Consider the following 21824-nt stretch of genomic DNA (forward strand, 5'->3'; position numbering starts at 1 on the left):
CACTCAACATGGTGTCTTCACGGTTCATCCATGTTGTTGCATACATCAGAACTTCATTCCTCTTTACGGCTGAATAATATTCCATCTTATGTATATATTATGTTTTGTTTATCCATTCATCAGTTGATGGACATATGGGTTGCTTCCATGTTTTGACAACTGTGAATAATGCTACTATGACCATCAGTGTGAAAGTATCTGTTCCAGTCCCTATTTATCTTCCTGAGGATACTGCCAAACTGTCTTCAGCAGTGCGTATACCATTTTACACTGCCACCAGCAATGAATGAGTGTTCCTATTTCTCCACATCTTTTCCAACACTTTTAGGTTTTTATTTTGTTTAATAGTTGCCATTCTAGTAGATGTGAAATGATATCTCATTGTGGTTTTGATTTGCATTTCCTAATAGTTAGTGAAGATGAGCATCTGTTCAGGTGCTTTTCAGCCATTTGTATATCTGCTTTGGAAAAAACATCTATTCAGGTTTTTTTGCCCATTTTTAGATTGGATTATTTGTCTTTTTATTGTTGAGTTGTAGGATTTCTTTATATATTCTGGATATCAAACCCTTATTGGATATGTGGTTTCCAAATATCTTCTCCTAATTTGTAGGTTGTCTTTTTACTTTCTTGACAAAGGCCTTTTAAGCACAAATTTTTTTTTTAATTTTGAGGAGTTCCCATTTATCTTTTTTTTTCTTTTGTTGCTTGTGTTTTGAGTGTAAAGTATAAGAAACTATTGACTGCCACAAGACCTTGAAGACAGTATCCCTACATATTCTTCTAGGGTTTTTTTAGTCCTGGTTCTTATATTTAGCTCTCTGATCTATTTTGAGTTAATTTTTGTAAATGGCGTGAGCAAGGAGTCATTTTTCATTCTTTTGCCTATGGATATCTGATTCTCTCAGCACCATTTATTAAAGACACTTTTCTTTCCCAGGTGGGTGGACTCGACAGCCTTGTCAAAAATCAATTGGTCGTGGATGTTGTGCTGGTTTGAAAGGATGTATGTCTCCTAGAAAAGCCATGTGCAATCAAAATCCCATTTCATCAAGGCAGAATAATCCCTATTCAATACTGTATGTTTGAAACTGTAATATAGATCATCTCTCTGGAGATGTGATTTAATCAAGAGTGGTTGTTAAGCTGGATTAGGTGACAACATGTCTTCACCCATTTGGGTGGGTCTTGATAAGTTTCTGGAGTCCTATAAAAGAGGAAACATTTTGAAGAATGAAAGAGGTTCAGAGAGAGCAGAGAATGCTGCAGCATCATGAAGCAGAGAGTCCATCAGCCAGCGCTTAGGAGATGAAGAAGGAAAATGCCTCCTGGGGAGCTTCATGAAACAGGAAGCCAGGAGAGAAAGCTAGCATATGATGCCGTGCTCGCCATATGCCCTTCCAGCGGAGAGAGAAACCTTGACTGTGTTCGCCATGTGCCTTCTCACTTGAGAGAGAAACCCTGAACTTCATTGGCCTTCTTGAACCAAGGTATCTTTTCCTGGATACCTTTGATTGGACATATCTACAGACTTGTTTTAATTGGGACATTTTCTCGGCCTTAGAACTGTAAACTAGCAACTTATTAAATTCCCCTTTTAAAAAGCCATTTTGTTTCTGGTATATTGTATTCCAGCAGCTAGCAAACTAAAACAGATGTGAAGGTCTATTTCTGAATTTTCAGCTTGATTCCATTGGTCAATATATCTATCTTTATGCCAGTAGCATGCTGTTTGACCACTGTAGCTTTGTAATATGCTTTAAAGTCAGGAAATGTATGTCCTCTAATTTCATTCTTTTACAAGATGTTTTTGATCATTTGGGTCTTTTACCCATCTAATGAATTTGGTAATTGGATTTTCCTTTACTGCAAAGGACGTTGTTGGAATTTTGATTGTGATTGCATTGAATCTGTAAATCAATTTTGGTAGCACTGACATCTTAACAATATTTAGTCTTCCATTTCATGTACATGGAAGGTCCTTCCATTTATTTAAGTCTTTGATTTTTTAGCAATGTTTTATAGTTTTCTGTGTACATCCTTGAAATAATTTATCCCTAGATACTTGATTCTCTTAGTTGCTATTGGAAATGGAATTTTTTCTTGATTTTCTCTTCCTATTGATCATTACTAGCATATAGAAACACTACTGGTTTTTGCATGTTGATCTTGCTGTACTTGTTTATTGGCTCTTGTGCTGGTTTGAATCTGTTGTGGATCCCAGAAAAGTCATGCTCTTTCATCCTCATTCAATATTGCTGGCTTGGAGCTTTTTGGTTGTTCCCATGGAGATGTGACTCACCCAACTGTGGGTGGTAACTTTTGATTAGATGGCTTCCATGGAGTTGTGACTCTGCCTATTCCAGGTGAGTCTTGGTTAGTTTACTGGAATCCTTTAAAAGAGGAAATATTTTGGAGAAAGAGAGAGAGAGTGATAAGAACCACAGAGCCCAGCCAGCCAGAGACCTTTAGAGAAGAAGAAGGAATACACCCTCAGGGGAGCTTCATGAACCAAGAAGCCGGAGAGAAAGCTAGCAGATGTCGCCATGTTCACCTGGTGCCTTGCCAGTTGAGAGAGAAATCCTTAACTTCATCAACCTTTCTTCAGTGAAGGTGACCTCTTATTGGTGCCTTCATTTGGACATTTTGTAGACTTGCTTTGATTGGGACATTTTCATGGCCTTAGAACCGTAAAGTTGCAAATTAAGAAATTCCCCATTTTAAAAAGCATTCTGTTTCTGGTATATCTCATTCCTGCAGCTAGCAAACCAGAAAGCTCTAGTAGCTTTGTTGTAGATCTTTTTTGAACTATCTATATAGAGGATCATATCACATGCAAATAAGCAAAAGTTTTGCTTCTTCCTTTCCAATTGGATGCCTTTTATTTCTTTTTCTTGCCTAAATGCTCTGGCTAGAACTTCTAGCATAATGCTTAATACCAGTGGTGACAGTGGGCATCCTTGTCTTATTCTCAATCTTAGAGAGGAAGATTTCATTTTTTTCATCTAGTACTGTGGGTTTTCATATATGCCCTTTATCATGTTGAGGAGATTTCCTTCCATTCCAATTTTCTGAAGTGTTTTTATCAAGAAAGGGTGTTGTGTTTTATCAAATGCCTTTTCTGCATCATGGGGTTTCCCCCTTCATTGTGTAAATATGGTGTATTATATTGATTGATTTTTTTTGCGTTAAACCACCATTGCATAACTGAGATGAAACCCACATGATCATGGTGTATAATTATTTTAATGTGCTGTTTGATTAGGTTTGCAAGTATTTTGTTGATAACTTTTCATGTCTACCTTCATTGAAAAAATTGGTCTGTAATTTTCTTTTCTTGTAGTATCTTTATCTGGCTTTGGTATTAGGGTGATATTGGCTTCATAGAATGAGTTAGGTAGCATTTCCCTCCTCTTCAATTTTTTGGAAGTATTTGAGCAGGATTGGTATTAATTCTTCTTTTCCTCTTTTGGTCCATCTTTCATTTCTGTGTTCCTCTGTATCCGTTTTTGTTCTCAGTTGGGTTCTTGGCATGTGGTAATGGAGGACACCATCTGCAGCTCTAGTTACAGCTGGCTTTTTTAGTGAAAAGTGAGTGCCTCCTGCTGGAGATGCTGGAGAGAACTGCTCAGTTTGACCTCATGCCTAGTCTTGAGCCAATCCCTGAGGCCAGGATCAAGGTGGACTTTGATAAGCCAATCTTGAGTATGTGCCCATTCCTTATTCCTGTGTTGAGTGAAGTTGGAGGTGGGGGTGGGACAGCCTTACCAAAACCACATAGTAATGAATTTCACAAAAAAAGAGGGATTCAGTTTCTAGAAGAATTGGGGGTCAGTCTGGGCCAGTGTCCTGGGCAGACAAAAAAGTATGGTTACCTCAATCTTTTACATGTTGAAACTCAGCAACAAAGTGGCAAAAATTCTTTCTCCTATTACAATCTAATTATCTTACACATAATGCTTAATCTTTGTCACCTTCAGCTTGTGCTACTGGTCTATAAGCCCAAGAATGAATTACCAAGCCCAGATTCCATCCGATTTACTAATAGCAAAACAGAAACAAAACCTTCCAGCTACTTTTTTTATCAAGATATGGACAACACCATCCGTGTCTGTGTTTTATGCTGATGGCCAAAGTAATTTCTTACATTATTTATATACATTTTTCTTCTGAAAGATTCTCACTGTGAAACTCCCTTTTTGACAGATGTCAATATCAGTTTTGCTTTCCACCTGGATCTTTGATTCTGGTTATTTTCCATTTACTGAATAGAACTTGTATTTTGGTTCATGGATTTTCTCCAGAGTGCCTCAGACTTCCTTTGATTTGTCTGCTGCTTTTTTATTGTATTCTCATCCCTATTCCTATACTCATGTTAGTTTATGTAGTATCTTATTTCAACCCATAGACTGGGCCCCAAACTTTTTGCTTCTTTATTTTCATGAGAATTGCTCCTGAGATAAGCCTTAAGGAGTACATGAGACTTTCAAGGTGTTTCTCACAAAACTCTCTTCACGTAGCACTGTACCAATTATTCCTCCCCTTTTTGGTGCTTTGTGTAAATAATTGAAGTACTGTTTCATTGTTGGTCTGAATATCTGTTGTTTGTCCTAGTTTAGAAACTCCTACATAGGGGCCTAATCATGTGCCATATATAACATATAAAACAGTGTCACACATGCAAATAAATAAATGTTAACTTTTTTGATATAACAGTATCTCCCTTGAGAATATGAGCAGAAGTGAGGGCAAAATGGCCTTGGAACCATATTTTCCTAGGAAATGTGTCTTTGAAGTAGACAATCTAGAACTCTTGACATACTGGTAGAGTATAGAAAGATGAAGTTAAGGTTGTATAACATACTTCCCAAGCACTTTCATTCATTCTCCGAGCCCATTTTGCAGACTAGATTCTTAGGAGTGACTGAATTCTTTTTTGGGGAACTTGTTACCCACTGAAATATTAAAGGTAAGTTTTACTTTGTTCTGTGGCATGGCTCTTAGATCAGTAGATGGGTCTCTCCATTGTTACCTTACTGGACATTGTAAAGTCCTTACGGTGATACAAAGAGTCTTTTGGCAGCCATGACCCAAGTTGGCTGAAATTGGAGATATTGCTCAGTTCTCTCTTGCCCTCAGTTTCATTCCTTAAATGGCAAGAAGACATTTTCAAAACAAAAAGAAAGGAATTCAGACAAATTAAATCTAATAATTCAAAGAATACTTTTAGAATACTTTCAGAAGTGCTCCCCGTTTAATGTATGCATTTTACAGTCATTGCTAAAGTTAACTTTTGTTTATTATCCATGATAACCATACCTGTTTTACAGATGTTTTTATACTTTTAAAAGAAAAGATCGTTTTTAACTAAACAATGTTTTTTTAATTTTTATTTAGTATTTGCGGCCAGCTCTTCTTAAAATAAATGAATTGTGTTATGACTTGAGTTCAGTGGGACTTTGTTCCATTGAGAAAGGCCACACCTATACCCTGCAGGAATTTAAGGCTGTGCAAGTTCTAAGGCTAGCAGAGGTAAGAGATTTTGTCTTTACAGTTCAAGAATTGTTTTCTCGTCATTGCTACTACGGTGCCGATAATTATACGTATTTACCAATTTCTAGGTAACAGAGCGCCTAGAAGAATTTCGATATGAGGCAAAAAATGTGGTCAGGAGGGCCTGTCGAGTTGCTCTGCGTGCAGCAGGATTCATTCCTGATGACTGTGCATTAGAACCTGATACGGGTATGAAAGGGGAAAATTTCTTCTCAGCCTTGTACCAGATTCTTGCTAGGAATAAAAAAGTAAAAAAAAAAGAAGAAAAGGGAAAATTTCCCTTTATCAGAAGTTTGTGGCTTTTAGAAATACTAGTGCTTTTTTATTCCATGTCTTATATGTTTAATGATCCTAATTTTCAATTCCTCCAAACTTTTCTTGTTATGTTATAAATTTAATATCTATATAACCCTGTAAATTCTACTTTTTCCTTGCGTTACCCATACCTGAATGTAGCATTTCTAGACTGGGTATAGAACTTTTATTTTATAAACACTTTGTAGTAGACATGGGTCTCTCTCTTAAGTTTATGTCCTACCTTCTAGTAAAGACAATCATTTTGTTAAAATTAAGGGGTGGGACGGATTGCAGGATTAACCTCAACTGATATGGATCCTACAAGAGACCTAAAATGCAGTTGGAACAAGAGGGTAGAGTAATTCTTGGGGTAGATGTGGCATGGTCTACCCATGAAATCCGGTAAAAGAGGATACTCGTGCATTGTCTATAGTCTTTTGTTGAATTGCAGTCTTCTGATGTGGAATTCTTTTGGATAACTGAGCTCTTTTTGGAGTTTGAAATTCTTCATGAACCAAAGGATTTCATTGCTTTTTGAATTTTACTTTGCTTTTAATCCATATTGAAAGAAGGAATTTTAGACACTAATTCTTGTTGTTGTGTCTTTTATTGTTCTTAGATTATTATAAAATGCCAAACCGTGTAAATTTCAGTGAAACTCCATTTGAGTTGCCCACATATGGAGACTCTGAGAAAATGACATACACAGAACAAGCCAGTAAAAGGCATCATTGCATGAGGCTGACATGGTAAATGATATTCTTTCTTTCAAGAAAAATGAGAACATCTACCTTTTTCAAATTGCATTAAAAATTATACCCTTCAGCACAGAATTTCACTAAAGTGATGAGGAATTTGGGGGATATGGTAAACTGAATGCTACCCCAAAAGCCTCCCCTCTGCCTTCCCTCTCAGCAAAGCAGCTGCTGGGAGTGACCAATCCAAGAGGTCCTCATTGACCTCTAGGCTCTGTTTCCCCTTGCCCCAGCAGTGGACCAAATTGTACAAAAGAGAAATCAGGCATGCAGATATTTGCAGACTTCCTCATGTGGACCTGGAGAATCAGCCCTATCTTTTTGGCTGCTAAAGAATTACAGACAGCTGCACAAGCACCAAAGTTCTGCCCTATCCTGAAAGCAATTTGGCAACTGGGAAAACAGGGCAGAAATTCTTCCTCCCAATCCCTTGCCAGAGGACTTTCCCTCTTTGAGGCCAGCTCTGCCCTATGCCTACCCAACCAGCTTTTAACTGAGTCTATTCCAGAGTGTGGATTTCCCATTATTCTGGAACCTCATCAATCAAGTAAATCAATATGGTAAATCTAATAAGCTTTGAAAACAAAATCACCAAATATCATCTGAAAAGTTGGCTATAGAACAATGAAGCACTGTTTATTGTTACTTAGCCCAACTTTTACAATATCCTATTTAATAAAGCTTAACTGTGCACCAGTATATGTATGATATTGTCTGTGTCATAGAAATCAGTGAAGCAATCCCCAAGGCCACCATGGTTGGCCTACAGGTTCTAAAGCACCAGGGGCTCCACTTAAGCAGAATGGAAAGTTCTTCTAAATGTCTTGCTGACTCAGTCTGCATTCTAAGCATTTTCAACTAAGAAAGCATAAGATTTGAACCTTTGAGTTAACAATGCTGACTCTCACCTTTTTGTATCTGAAGCTGCTAACCAACACTTATTCAATAGCAAAAATAACACACCTTTACCACTGGAATGCATGTTAACAGATGTATGCTTGTTGATCTCTTCTTCAAAGCATCTCAAAAAAAAAAAAATCTTATGGCCCTTTTGACGTGAGCTTGGTGCATTTTCCATAACAAATGTATTGCTCAATAAGTATCCTACTGAAGAATAAGAATACCTAGCAAGGTTAAGGTTGATGATATCATTGAATATATTTGTGTTTTTAAGTGGAGAATGTCCAAGAAAACTCTTCTGGACAATAAATCTCTGACATTGTAAAACAATTAAGTGGAAATCCAAAGAGAAAATATGGCTTTTTTTTTTTTTACATTGAAATAGTTGTTTACAGCCTCTTTCAAAAATGTGCTATGAATATAGAAAACTGAAGCTGTATTTTTTCTTTTCAAGCTTTATCCGTCTAAATGACTATTTAATTGAGAACACAATGCACATCCTAACAGTAAACTCTGCCAACTCTCTTTTAAATTATCTTACTGACAAGTTAAAACGAACACCTTCAGCAGATGTCATTCAGAAATGGATTAGTGAAGAGAAGACTGAAGTTACTGATAAAAAGGTATATATATTCAAGACAAAATAAAAAATATTCGTTGGTCAGCATTTATTGAGGAGTACTCACTGTGCATGATGAATTATGCTATTTTCTGTGTACTGGAAAAATAGGAGAAATGGTGAGATTTCATAGTCCAGTCAGAGTACGCCATGCACATACGACATGACAGAGTGAAAATCAGCCCATTCTCAAGCGTCAGATAACAGAGAAAGAACCCACCGTGCTGGTTGGACAGGAGGTGGCATAAGAGATAAGCAATGGTTGAGAGGTGGAAAGAAGCAGATCATGGGAGTAAACCCTTGTGCTTTGGATAAACACAAGGGAAGACGTTGACTCTCATCTTTCTGTAGCTCACCTTTATCATATAGGCCCAGAGTAATTTGGAATGAAGTAGCATGAATTTGATCTTTCCATCCCCCTATAGCTAAGAGAGAAATCATACTCTCTCATATTCGTGCTTCCCCATAAGCTTTCTCCTAGCTCGTAGCTTTATGCCAGAACACCTGAGAACATAGCAAAACATGCCTACCTGATGTAGGCCCACCTCCACATCTTGTCTTCTTCCCCAAGAAACCCATCTATGCAGTTTCAAGGCCTGATCCTCTATACCTTAGTTTCCCTTTTCTTCGAAAGTCACATTTCTTTTCATTCTTCCTTCCCCTGCACCCATTAGCAGTTCCTCCTTTTTCTAAATACTATCGCATTTTTAAAGTGACATTTTTTTTCTAATTATAAAAGTAAAACATGATAAATGCTGAGAATTAGAAACAGAGAAAATATACTAAGAAAAAAAAAAATCTGCTACCCAGAGATAACTGTTTCCAAGGGGATAAAAGTATAATACTTTACTTGTGGTTTTATTACCTGCTTTTCACATTTAGCAATATACTGTGAGAAATAACCCAAGTCAATCAATGTGCACATTTCCAATGGCTGCATAATATCTCACATAGGAATGTAATATAATTCTTGTAAACCATTTCCTATTGTTCGTTACTTTCTCACCATTATAATTAATGCTGCAAAGAACATCCTTATCTGTACATTTTCACATACTCTGATTTTTCTCCTTAGAAGAAATTCCTAAATGTGGAATTGTTCACACGCTTCTCAAGGCTTGTGATACATTCTGATGAATAGCTTTCCAGAAAGTATTGTGTCAACTTACAACCCTCCATCATCTACCTACATATACACACTAGACATTATCATTCATTTTAATCCTCGTGAGTCTGTTGGATATGAAGTGGTAGATCACTGGTTTTAAACTGTTATTCCTTTAATTGTCACTCAAGTGCAGGGATAAGAGCTTAGGTCTGGGGATTAGAAAGACCGAGATTTGAATTCTGCCTGTGACAAGCCAGTGTGTTCTGGAAAAAATGTCTTCCTTCTCTACATACCAATCTTTTCATATGGTTGGTGAAAGAGCTACATGAACACTTAGTGCTGCACCTGGCACACCATGAATGTTACTTGATAAACTGTTTTGAAGAAGAGGAGAAGGAGGAGGTTTATTGATCATGTACATTTTCTTTTTAAGAATTGTCAGAGCATGCCCTTGGCCCATTTTTAAAATTTAAGTACATTTCTATTTTAGTATATTTCTAGGTTACTTATTATATGATATGAAGTATATAAAATATATTTCTATGTAAATATTACCAACCTTCTACCTGCTACGTACAATGCTGATATGTTTTCCCAGTTTGTTGTTTGCCATTCCATTTTGTTCATTGTGTTTTTATAGGGAGAAAAGTCTTACATTGTTTACATTGTCTTTAAACATTTACCTTTTTCTGTCCATGGTAATATTCTTTGAAAGACTTCCCACATGTAAGGATTATAAAATCAGCTAATGAATGTGTAGGTGGTTCAATGGTAGAATGCTTGCCTGCCATACGGGAGACTGAAGTTCAATTCCTGGCCCAGGCAGCCCCCAAAAATAAATAAATAAAATAAAATCAGCTAATTTTATAAACTAAGTTTGCATGGCTCCTGTAATACAATGTCTTTTGTTTTTTGTTTTTACACCTTGGTACTGGGATCTCTATAACGTTGCAAATGTGCTCATTTCAGGGGCCTCCTGTGATGGAAAAGCAAGAAGACGATGACTCTCTCATCCCCATGTTTCTCACCGAACTGATTTTGACAGTTCAGTCACTCCTCTTTGAGCCTTCCTTAGAAGACTTTCTGGTCTGTGTTTCTTCTTATAGTGCCCTTGTATAAGTGCTGTGTTGGAAAATGAAGCAACTGGTTTACTAACAAATGGTTGTCAAGATGGCTGTTACCTCTTCTCCAAACTGATATGAAAAGAGAAAGCATTGTTCAATGAACAGTATTACATGATATAAAAGGGGTCTAAATGTTTAGCTAATTTTCTTTAACTTGAAACAGATTGGGTTTCAGGTGTGCCATCGAGAGAGCATATTCTATCAAAATTTAGATTTGACTATAGGCAAACATTTGCCTTTTTTTCTATCCATGGTAATATTCTTTGAAAGACTTCCCACATGTAAGGATTATAAAATCAGTTCAAGAAATCCCTCTATTGTAAATATCATTTTGTGCTGTTAAAGTATGCTGTATTTGAGGAAAATTTTGGTTTAATTTTCTGGGACTATAAGCAAATTACTACAGAAAAACTACATCTTCTCACAAAGTCTGTGGGTCCGAAATCTGGGCATGGCCTCAGCTGGACCCTGTGTGTCAGTGCCTTTCCCACTATAGTTTAGGAATGCGCTGAGGCTGAGGTCTCACAGAAACTTGGCTGGGGAAGGATCCACGTTCACGTTCCCTCAGGGTTGCTGGAAGAATTCACTTCCATGCAGCTCTGGGGCCAAGGCCCCTGTTTCCTTGTGGGACACCAGCAGAGGCCCCCTGAGGTCCTAAAACTGCCTGCCATTCCCTGCAATGGGTCCCTCCCCACAGCAGTGCACTGTGGGGTCCTTTGCTTCTCCAGGCCTGCCAGAGAGTATCCTCTCAGGAAGGGCCCACTTCCTCTTCTCAGGGCTTTCACTTGACTCATTCAGGTCTACCCAGTACAGTCTCTCTTTTTACTAACTCAAAGTCAACTAACTTAGGACCTAAAGTACATCCACAGAGTCCCTTCACCTTTTTTGTCAAACACAACCCAATCCTGGGATTGACATGCCATCATATCTCAGGGCCCAATCCACACTTAAGAGGGGGAAGGAATTAGGATGTTGTCTTAGTTTTTCAGGGCTGTCGTCACAAAGCACACAGACTAGTTGACTTAAGCAACAGAAATTTATCGTCTCACAGCTCTGGAGTCTAGCAGTCTAAAACCAGGTATTGGCAAGACTGAGCTTTCTCTGAAATCTGTAGGGTTCTAGCAGTGGCCAACAGTCCATGATGTTCCTTGGCTTGTGGCACAGCTCAGTCTCTGCCTCAGTCACAGGGCTGTCTTGCTCTCTCTCTCTCTTTCTCTCACTCTCTCTCTCTCTTTCTTTCTCTCTGTGAATCCAGTTTCCTCACCTTATCAGGACACCAGTCATATTGGATTAGGGCCCATCCTATTCCAATTTAGTGTCATCTTAACTAATAACATCTTCAAAGATCCTATTTCATATAAGTTCACACTCACAGGACAGGGGGTTGGGACTTGAACATGTCTTTTTGGAGGCTGCAGTTCAATCCGTAACAGTGGCCATCTTACACATGCTTAAATTAATAAATCAATTATTGTCTCTATTTTCTGTTTGTTAGTTGGTATACCATATGAGGTATAAAAAACACTTGTTATTAGGATCTCTAGATTCCAATCTTGGCTTTCCAGTTAATAAACTAGGGGATTTACCTCTCTGCGGTTCAGTTTCTGCATCAGTAAGATGAGACTGCAATGCATTCCAAGGCTGCTTCCAATTCCAGCAGTGTATGATTCTGTGCTTTGTGATGGACCATTTTAAGACATTTACAGTGACGAGCAGCTGAGGTCCCTGTCTTTGGAGCCTCATTCAGGGGCTCCTGGGCAGAGGCCCTGGGCTCTCATGCCCCCTTCAGCCAGAAGACTCATTTCCTTCATGCAGGAGTCAGGGGCACCTGTGGTGCAGATGGCATAAGAAGACGGAAGGCCCCTCCAGAAAGCAGTTGTCTGTTCTCCTTTATCCCCAAGTGGGAGCCTCAAAAACCAACACCCCCACCCCATTTCCTGTTATAGAACCCTCATCCCCACACAGGTATTTTTAATTCCTACACGTGAAGTATATAAGGCCGCACCCTGGGTATAATCAGCATGTTCCGTGTATTTACACTAATGCATTAAGTTTTACTTCATGCAACCCCAAAATTAGCCAATAAAAGTATAAACTGGACTGTTATGCGTTTTCTATTTGTTCTCACTATTATTTTAGTCATTACCTTCACATATATCCCCAACTAGTTGTTTTAAACATACATACACATATAAAACTTTGTCTAAAGGAAAATTATGTAACTAAATCATGGCATCTAACATTGTATTTGCGAGGTTATTGCTGGTTTCCTAATACTTGATCTAATATATATTTATATATTTCAATTTTTAAATACTTGATCTAATATATATTTATATATTTCAATTTTTATCTATCGTATTGCATTTGACAGCTCTCCTCTTGAATTTGACCTGCACTGCTTCCACCTCTTGAAATAAACTCTTCTCTTGGTTTAATTTCTCTTGGTAATGCTCCTGTACCAACATTTTCCTCCTCCACCCTCTTTCCCGGAGCTTCTTTTTTTGGTCTGATCATAACCGTTGCTGTCCTAATGGGCTCCCTCTTCATCTTGTCACATCCTACATGCTCTTCCTGGCTGCTCTAAGAATCATTTCCAGAATAACGACTTACGCATAAGAATTTCTGTCTAGTTCTTGCCTTTGAAGATCCAGACTCATAGCCTTCGGGAAGACTCCATCTGAGTTCCACCATTAACTCCAACTCGCAAAAATAAATTGAACTTACCAACTTCTTCCTAGACTTTCTCCTCCCTCCCTGTCTCAGGCCAGGGGTTGGGAATCATCCCAGATTCTCCCTTCACTCCTCGAGATGAAGTCACCACATTCTGCACATGGACCATTAGTTGCACCCCTCACCGTTTGTCACTTGGCCTGCTGTGACATCTGCTCTGAGCTGCCGATCTCTCTTCCTTCTCATCCATGTTCCACACTGCTGACAGTGGCATCATTTTCATAGGCAAATCCAAATGTGTGCTTTTCTGCTACAATTTCCCCATTACCTACAATAGCATTTTTCAAAAGGTGTCCTGCAAGATGTTGGCATGTAGTCTAGGAGAAAACAATTGCAGTGTACATTTGCTATTAACAAATGTGGGGAAAAAAATCCTGTTCAGCATTATTTACCACAAATTTTCTTCCTCAGCTTGCCAGACCTTGAGGTGCTCTTATCCTCAAGGTGGTCCAAGGTCTCAGTCCTGAGAGTACTGTCCTTTCAGCCGACATTGGAATCCAGCATTCAGCCCATGGTCTCTCATGAGGGCGCTGGCCCCATCGGGTCCTACTTCTCCACCCTGACTGGCTCTTGGACTCCAGCACCTCAATTAGTCTAGCCCCCAAACCCACCCCCTCAGGTCTCACACACACGATGACTTAGCAAGGATTGTACTCTTGCAGCTTGTACACTTGGCAAGCTCCTGTTTGTCATTTAAGACTCTTCTTTATCCAATTTTCTCTTATTAAATTTTACATTTTAAAGTAAATTATAAACGAATTCATGCTCATTGGCTAGGATTTTAAAAATACAGAAAAAGGTCATTAAATGTGAAGAAATCACCCCTATTAACACTTGGGAATGTTTCCTTGCAGCCTTTGTTCAACACAAACTGATATACAAACATACATAGCTTACTGTGACATCATATATATATACCATATATCATAAAACTTTTTACCATGTCAGTAAATAATCTTTGGAGATATCATTTTGAAGGACTGCATAATAATGCCCCATTGTATAAATGTACTACTTCTATAACCATACTCCTATTTTTGAACATTTAGATGTTTCTCTAGTGGGTTCTCGCATGTAGATTTTTGTTTACGTGCTTAATTTTTTCTCTTAGTTTAGATTTCTAGGATAGAAATTACTGCTTAGAAAATATAAACTTTTGATCCTCCCTTTATATTTTCCCTGCTTTCCTCAGGTATACTTGGCCTTCCTTGCCTTATGCTCCTACTGTATTTTATTCATACTTCAAATATAGCACTCATCACAATTTGTTGCAACATTTTGTCTATCTGTCTCTCTCTCTCTCGATTAGAAAATATGTTTCCAGAAGTCAGGGGGTGGGTCTTCTGATTATAATATACTCAGAGTCAATACAGCACCTGGCTTGGTTGAATGAATTATTCTATTTTAATTTAGCATTTCAGAAAATTCAAGAAATATTAAAAGAGAAAACCATATACCTGTTTACAAAATTCTATTTGCACTTTTCTCTCCAACAGGATGGCATTTCAGGTGCAATTAATCATTTTCAGAGCACTGTGTTATCAGTTCCTAATCTTGTGCCCGACTCGTATTTTGATGCTTTCACCAGCCCTTACATTAACAACAAACTCGAAGAAAAAACCTGTGGCCAAGGACCCAGTTTATCAGCAGTATTTGATGATGATAAGGATTTCCATACAATTATCTATCAAATAAAGGTATGTCTGCTTTTCCCAATACTATTTTATAATATTTTCACATTTTTAAGAAATTGAGTAATATATGTCCTTCATCTCTCATCATTTAAGAGTTCTATTTGAGAAAATTGGGATGCTGCCTGTTATGGGTTGAACTGTGTGCCCCCAAAAGATGTTGAAGTCCTAATCCCTGTGCCGGTGAATGTGACTTTATTTGGAAATAGGGTCATTGCAGATGGAATTAGTCAAGTTGAAATAAGGTTGTCCTGGAGTAGGTGAAACCTTACTTCAGTATGATGGTGTCCTTATGAGAAGGGGAGAAAAGACAGACAGAGGGGAGAAGAACATGTGATAGCAGAGGCAGAGATTGCAGTGCTGCAGCGGCAAGCCAGGAAACATCAAGGATGGCCTGCAAGCCACCAGGAGCTGGAAGAGGTGGGGAGAACCCTCCCTTAGAGGCATCGTAGAGGGCACTGCTCACACCTCGATTTCAGATGTCAAGTCTCCAGATCCATGAAATGATATGTTTCTCTTGTTTTAAGCCACCTGTTTGTGGCACTTTGTTACTGCAGACCCAGGAAGCAAAGATGCTGCCTAATTTCTAAATGGTAAAATTTGAAAATTATGTTGTTTGCTCCATAAAAAATTGTTCTGTAAAGCATGCGATGACTTTTAAAAGGTATTGACTTACCTAGCGTGAGAGTTATGCCAGTAAAAACCCCTTTGCATGTGTTCCTAGTGAAGCAATAATGACTATAGAAAGTGCTGAGAAGTGTGAGTGGGATCAAGATGGCCTCCCAGCCATATTATTTTCATTGAAGTCATCTTTTATTAATTTTTATATTTTACTAAAATATAGTGTAATTATCTTAATCCCGTTAAAAAAAAGTTTAATAGCATCTTTCCATAGCCCCTCAAATGCAAGCACTAGCATGCTTGAGAGTTTTGAAAATAGTATCTCATGGACTAAAATTTTCAGCTTAGATTCTTCAATTTTTTAAAATAAATGCACATTTATAGGGGATATGGAGTGAGAATGGAAAGGACAGTCCTGCTTCTCAGGTTGCTATCTGGGTTCTCTGGTCTCCTGTTTGGAAAATAGGAGATTAAGCTGTGACCCATGTGAAACTTTCAACTTCATTCCATTGTTTTTTCTCCTTGGCACACAGCACCACTATACCTTAAAATTTACTTGCTTGTCAATCACAGAGATCCATTATACACTCATTCCTCTGTAATTCAAAATTAGCACAGTGTTTAAATTTTTTAATTTCATAAATACATGGTTGCAACTATCGCTGTGATTTTAAAAGCAAACAGTCCATCTACTGCTGTTTCTGTATCTACTAATGGTGGAGTTCTCACTCCCAGTGGAGAGTAAGAGTTATTACTTGATATCATCAGTTGAAAAGTTATAAGTCCCTACCCTGTTTTTAGACACTGTTCCCCTCATCTCCCCTGCATAACATCAATTGTTTGACTCCATGTATATCCTAATTCTAGAATTTTGCCCTCTGGCTTTGGTTCTTGATCATTGGATGCCTGTTACACAGAGGGTCTAACATAACTTCTTTTCGTTCATTAACTACTTATCATTTGGGTTGGTAACATAACAAGATAGGTTTCCTCTTCACCAGCTTTTCCTCCCTTATTCAATTATTTCCTGCTCTATCAATTTTCTCTCCCTTTTTCAATTTTTTCCTTTAAAATGATGGCTATAATATTTGTAATTCAAAATAATATTTTCAACTGGGAGGAGCTAAGGTTAATGGAAGGTATCTAAATATGAATCTCCCCTCGTATCTTCCAAAAATAGTGACCTACAAGAATAAGAAGTAACACTAAACAAAATCATGTCCTTAGCCTAGTAACTAGAAGTCAGATAAATTTTGAAACTTCAAACTATATTTAAGTAAAAAAATAAACACAAATCCTAATGAGCTTTCTTTCTCCAACTCCTACCAAAAGATTTTGCAGAGAGTGATGCCAATCCTGAAAAACTGTGCAAAAGAGAGAACTGGGGAGATAGCAGCCAGCTAACCTGAGATTGATCTAAAAGTATTGCTAGAAAGAAAAATTCCATGCACATACAAAGACCTCTTTTGAAATGTCTTGGTGCAACTGAGTGCTGATTACTGAAAAGGGTTTTAACAGTACAGATTGTTCAAGGGGGAGAAAATAAGGTTAGAAAGGAAGGAGAGACATTATTTGAACATTGAGTGGTACAGGGAGAATGAAGCAAATGGTGGAAATTTAAGGTTCCACAAGCCAAAAAAAAAAAAAAAAAGAAGAACCAAAAATTCAGAGGATATACAACTCTCTCCCCACCACCAAAAAAAAAAAGCTGTATTTTACTACACTGACAGAAGAGGGTGCCCTTGAGCTATAAATTTTCCAAATCCAAATCCATGAGCCAAAGAATAAAAAATAAATTAAATACAAAGTTACTATAAGGAAGAGACAGAAAGTGAGATTAAAACAGTTGAATATCTCTGGCCCCCAAACAGCCCTGATGCAAAAGCAACACTGAAAAGTGGAATTAAATATCTTCAAAAAAGCATTTGAATAAACCACAGTGAATACAAAATTCAAAATAAAAATGTGCCAAAACCAAAAAATTAACTCAAAAATGAAGACTAAATTATATAGTGCCTGAATGAAAATAAATCCAAGTGAAAATTTAATAATGAGTATAAAAGAAAGACAGAACAACAACCAAGAAAATGAAAATGAGATAAATAAATAAATAAATAGAAAAGGCCAGAGATAAACTAATTGAATGGAAGACAGGCAAAGAAAAATAACATAAAGTAAACCTTTCTAACTGCACACTGAGTAAAGAAGACCTGAACCTGTTTATTTAAAGGGTAGGGGAGAAATTAACTCAAACAATATCCTCCTAAAACAATCAGATTTTAAAGTTAAAGAAAAATTCCTCCAGGATTCAAAGGAAAATGATGAAATAACTTACAGAGGAAAGAGAATTAGACAGGGATCAAATAATATATAAAGCAAGGCAATAAGGGAGCATTATTTTTAACTGAAACTCAAGGAAAGAAAGTGTGAATTAAGAATTTTTATCTAGTCAAGCTAGTCCCTTAAATATCAAGGATAGAAAAGAAGTTTTAAACATAGAAGGATCCATGGAATTTGGTACTTGTGGTGGTTTGAAGCTGTGTGTAGCCCAGAAAAACATATTCTTAAACCTAATCCACTCCTATGAATGGGAACCCACGGTAAGTAGGGCCTTCATTAAAAATAGAAAGCCTACTAGTTTCCACAGAAGAACTAAAAAACAATCAAGGAAATATTCCACAAAAAGCGCCAGGCCCAAATGGTTTCACAGAAGAATTGTATCAGATTTCCAAAGAACAGATAGTCACAATGATCCATGACTTGTTCTAGAATATTGAAAACACCTGATAGAGAAAATCCCATTTATACTAGAAATAAAGAAAGTAAAATATTTGCAAATAAACCTGATAAATGTTAAAAACATATATGAGGAAAATTTTAAAACACTTCTGGAAGACACAAAAACAGATTTGAACAATTGTTCTTAGATGGGATAAGTCAAAATAAAAATACCAAATCTTCCTATATTAATCTGTGAAGTTAGTACAATCTCAATAAAAATACTAAAGTTTTTTCATGGAACTAGACAAGTTATACTATATTTTATACGGAAAAATAAACATGCACCAATAACTAGGAAAATACTGAGAAGAGAAAATCCATGAGGGGTACAATCCCTTCCAATATTAAGTATAAACACTCTCTAAGAAAAAGAGAATGGTGCTAGTACATGAATAGATATTAGACTGGTGGAATGGAATAGAAAGTCCGGAAATACACCTGAGTACATATAGAAATTTACTGAGTGGAAAGCATGGCTTCTCAAGTCCTGGAGACAGACATGGACTTTTTAACAAAGAGAGCTTGAAAAACTGGTGAACCATTTGGTAAAAGCTAAAATTTTATCTATATCTCACATTGTACATAAGAGTAAAGTCTACATGGGTCAGTGATATGAAAGTTAAAAATAAAACTATACAAATACTAGAAGAAAATATTGATGAATTAGTCTATAATCTTGTTCCTAGGGAAAGATCATCTAACTTTGACTCAAAATCTAGATGCAGTAATAGAACAAATTGATAAATTTAACTATATACATATGAAAACTTTTTCAAGTCAAAAAATAAATTAAAAATCGAGTCAATGTGTGATTGTGAAAATCTTTTGTCTGAGGCTCTTTTGATCTAAGGTGTGGACAAATGAGTAAAACATATGGATTAAAAATAAACAAATAATAGGGAGAACAAATGTTAAAAAAAATTAATAGATGGCTATATGGGCAAAAATGTACCTATTGCAAACAATGGACTATGATTAGCAGTAATATTTTAATATTCTTTCATTAACAGTTAACAAATGTACCACACCAATACTATCGGCCAGTGGGTAGGGGGGCAGGAGAAATAAGAGGTATGGGAGGATTTGGGTTTTATTTTATATTTTTCCGTCCTTTCTGGAGTAATGAAAATGTTCCAAAATTGATCATGGGGATGTATGCACAACTACATGATGATACTGTGAGCCAGTGATTGTATACTTTCCATGGTCTGTATGGTGTGTGAGTGAATCTCAATAAAAACTGTATTAAAAAGAAAACAGTCAAAATACAATTGACAAATTGGGAGAATGCATTTGCAGCATATATCACAGCCAACGGGCTGGTATTCTTAATATATAAAGGACTCTTACAAATGGGGGAGGAGCAGGGAGATCAGCACTGGGAGGAAAGATGCCCAAAGTCATGAATAGAAAATTCATCAAAAAGTCACACCTAAACATCTGAAAAAATATTCGATCTCCAAAGATAAAAGAAAACTAAAACAAGACACATACCCATTTATCAACCATAAGTTTAGAAAAATTTAAAGGTATGACAGCAAATTATGTTGGCAAGTCCGTGGGGAAACAGAAACACTTTCACACTTTGCTGGTGGAGATGCAAACCATAGAGGAAAATTTGGCAATATATAAGAATCTATAAAAGCATTCACCTTTTCCTCCAGCAATCCCACTTTTAAAGTTGCACCCTGAAGATACATTTCCAACAACACAAAAATACATATGTACTAAGTTATTTATTGCACCAGTGTTTATAACTGCAAAATTGTATATTGAAAACTCCCAAATGTCTATTCATGAGGGAATGAATAAATAAACTATGGTATATCCATCCCATTCACGTGAAGGTGACCCTGCAGCCATACAGATTTCGCTTGTGGGAGACACGCCTTAGTTGATTGCAGATGTAATTGGTCACAGATGCACTGGACTAACTGATGATTTAATACATCAGCTTTCTGGCTTATAAAACAGCCACAAAATATCCTTGCAGCAATGGCCAGGATAGTGCTTGCCTGACTAGACAACTGGGCATCATCACTTGGCCAGTTCACGCTAGAACCTAACCATCACACAGACCAAAATATTTATAGACAAATTTTGAGCTCCATTAGTGGGTTTGTTTTTCTTGGTGGTATTAACACATGCTATTACCCTTTTAGCCGTTCTGAAACTACTTTCTATTTACAGTATTCTAGGATCACCTAAACAAGTAAATATATTGTGGATAATATACATAAGATCTCTCATCCTCAGAGAGGGATTACAAATATGGTGTTTTAGTTTGCTAGGCTGCTCAAAGCAGATACCATGAAATGGGTTGGCTTTTAACAATGGGGATTTATTAACTTACAGTTTGAGGCCAAATCAAGACATCATCGAGGCAATGCTTTCTTCCCAAAGACCAGCTGCTGGCAATCCCTCGGTCCTCTGCCCCATGGCAAGGCAATGGAGGCTTCTGCTTTCTCTGCCTTTTCTTCTTAGTTTCAGCTTCTTGCTTTTGTGGCTTTATCTCTCTGTATTCATCCTGTTTGTAAAAGCCTCCAGGAAGCAGATTAAGAGCCATCCTGAATGAAGAGGGCCACACTTTAACTGACTTAGCCTCGTCAATGGGTTCACACCCGTGGGAATGGATTAAATTTAAGACATGCTTTTTTGGGGTACATACAGCTCCAAACCACCACATATAGAAAGAAAGAAGGCTACTATGAACTCTGTGATGTTGGATTGGAATTAGAGTTATAAACTCTTGGTTTTTAATGAATAGAAAGAGAAATATAGTTTTGTGTATATGTATGGGATGTGTGTTTCCTAGGTTTGTCTGCTGAAACAGACTAGAAGCAATGATATCCTAATAGCAATAGACATGTCTAGTGATTTCTATGCTGTTCCCAATTAAAAGAAACATCTTTTTTTGAAAAATGGCTATTCCAAGCTGAGGGAGGGCAAGTGCTAGATGAACCCATGGCATATTGTTGAACCAGAAAATGAGAGTGTAGCTTCAGAATAACAGAGACATGAAGAAAACACACACGCAATAAAAGCCAGCTTGAAGGGTCTCCCTGGAACAATTTGACCACTAAAATAATAATTATTGTGACTATATCTGAACATCTTGAATATATGAGTTGATACTGGAGTGAATGAGTGAGTGAATGAGGCAGTGGAATGCCGACTAATAAAATGTAGAAGGAAAACATAATGAGAATAGTGACCACTTGGCGGCCACCGCAGACCCATCAATGCCTAGGAACATTAGTGTGCAGAAGCATGAGGAGGAGCAGACACGTACATAGTTTCCAAGCGTCTCACCATGAGATTGTTATTGATGTCAAAGGGAAAAATGGTGAGTTACAGTGATGAAGCCTGGCAGATGCCACCTTCAGCAACATGTTAATGTTTCCACCAATAATAATAAGACAAATTGTCATTATGTGCTGCTGGATATCATGCAATGAGGAAAACATCAGTCTCCTGTGGTTACATGAGTCTGTGGTATTTCTGCCAAAAACTTGAAGCATGAGAAAATATCAAAAATAATAATAAAAACACAAATAAGATAGTTGTACAAAATAACTTGCTGATACACTTAAATATTGCAAAGGGACTGACACAGAGCGTTTGGTAGTAAGAAAAATTAGT

At 37.2% G+C, this 21824-nt stretch overlaps 1 protein-coding gene across 1 annotated transcript in view; it reads left to right on the forward strand.

Annotated features, from left to right (window-relative positions):
* DNAH6 (dynein axonemal heavy chain 6) overlaps window positions 1-21824 on the forward strand; it is a 295021-nt gene that overhangs the window by 62782 nt on the left and 210415 nt on the right. The window contains exons 6-11 of the mRNA XM_077134752.1: window positions 5398-5532; window positions 5622-5742; window positions 6470-6599; window positions 7960-8128; window positions 10202-10318; window positions 14586-14786. Coding sequence (XP_076990867.1) covers window positions 5398-5532; window positions 5622-5742; window positions 6470-6599; window positions 7960-8128; window positions 10202-10318; window positions 14586-14786 — 873 coding nt within the window. The remainder of the gene's footprint in view (window positions 1-5397; window positions 5533-5621; window positions 5743-6469; window positions 6600-7959; window positions 8129-10201; window positions 10319-14585; window positions 14787-21824) is intronic.

This window comes from Tamandua tetradactyla, chromosome 17 (genome assembly GCF_023851605.1).
Source record: "Tamandua tetradactyla isolate mTamTet1 chromosome 17, mTamTet1.pri, whole genome shotgun sequence".
NCBI classification, from domain to species: domain Eukaryota; kingdom Metazoa; phylum Chordata; class Mammalia; order Pilosa; family Myrmecophagidae; genus Tamandua; species Tamandua tetradactyla.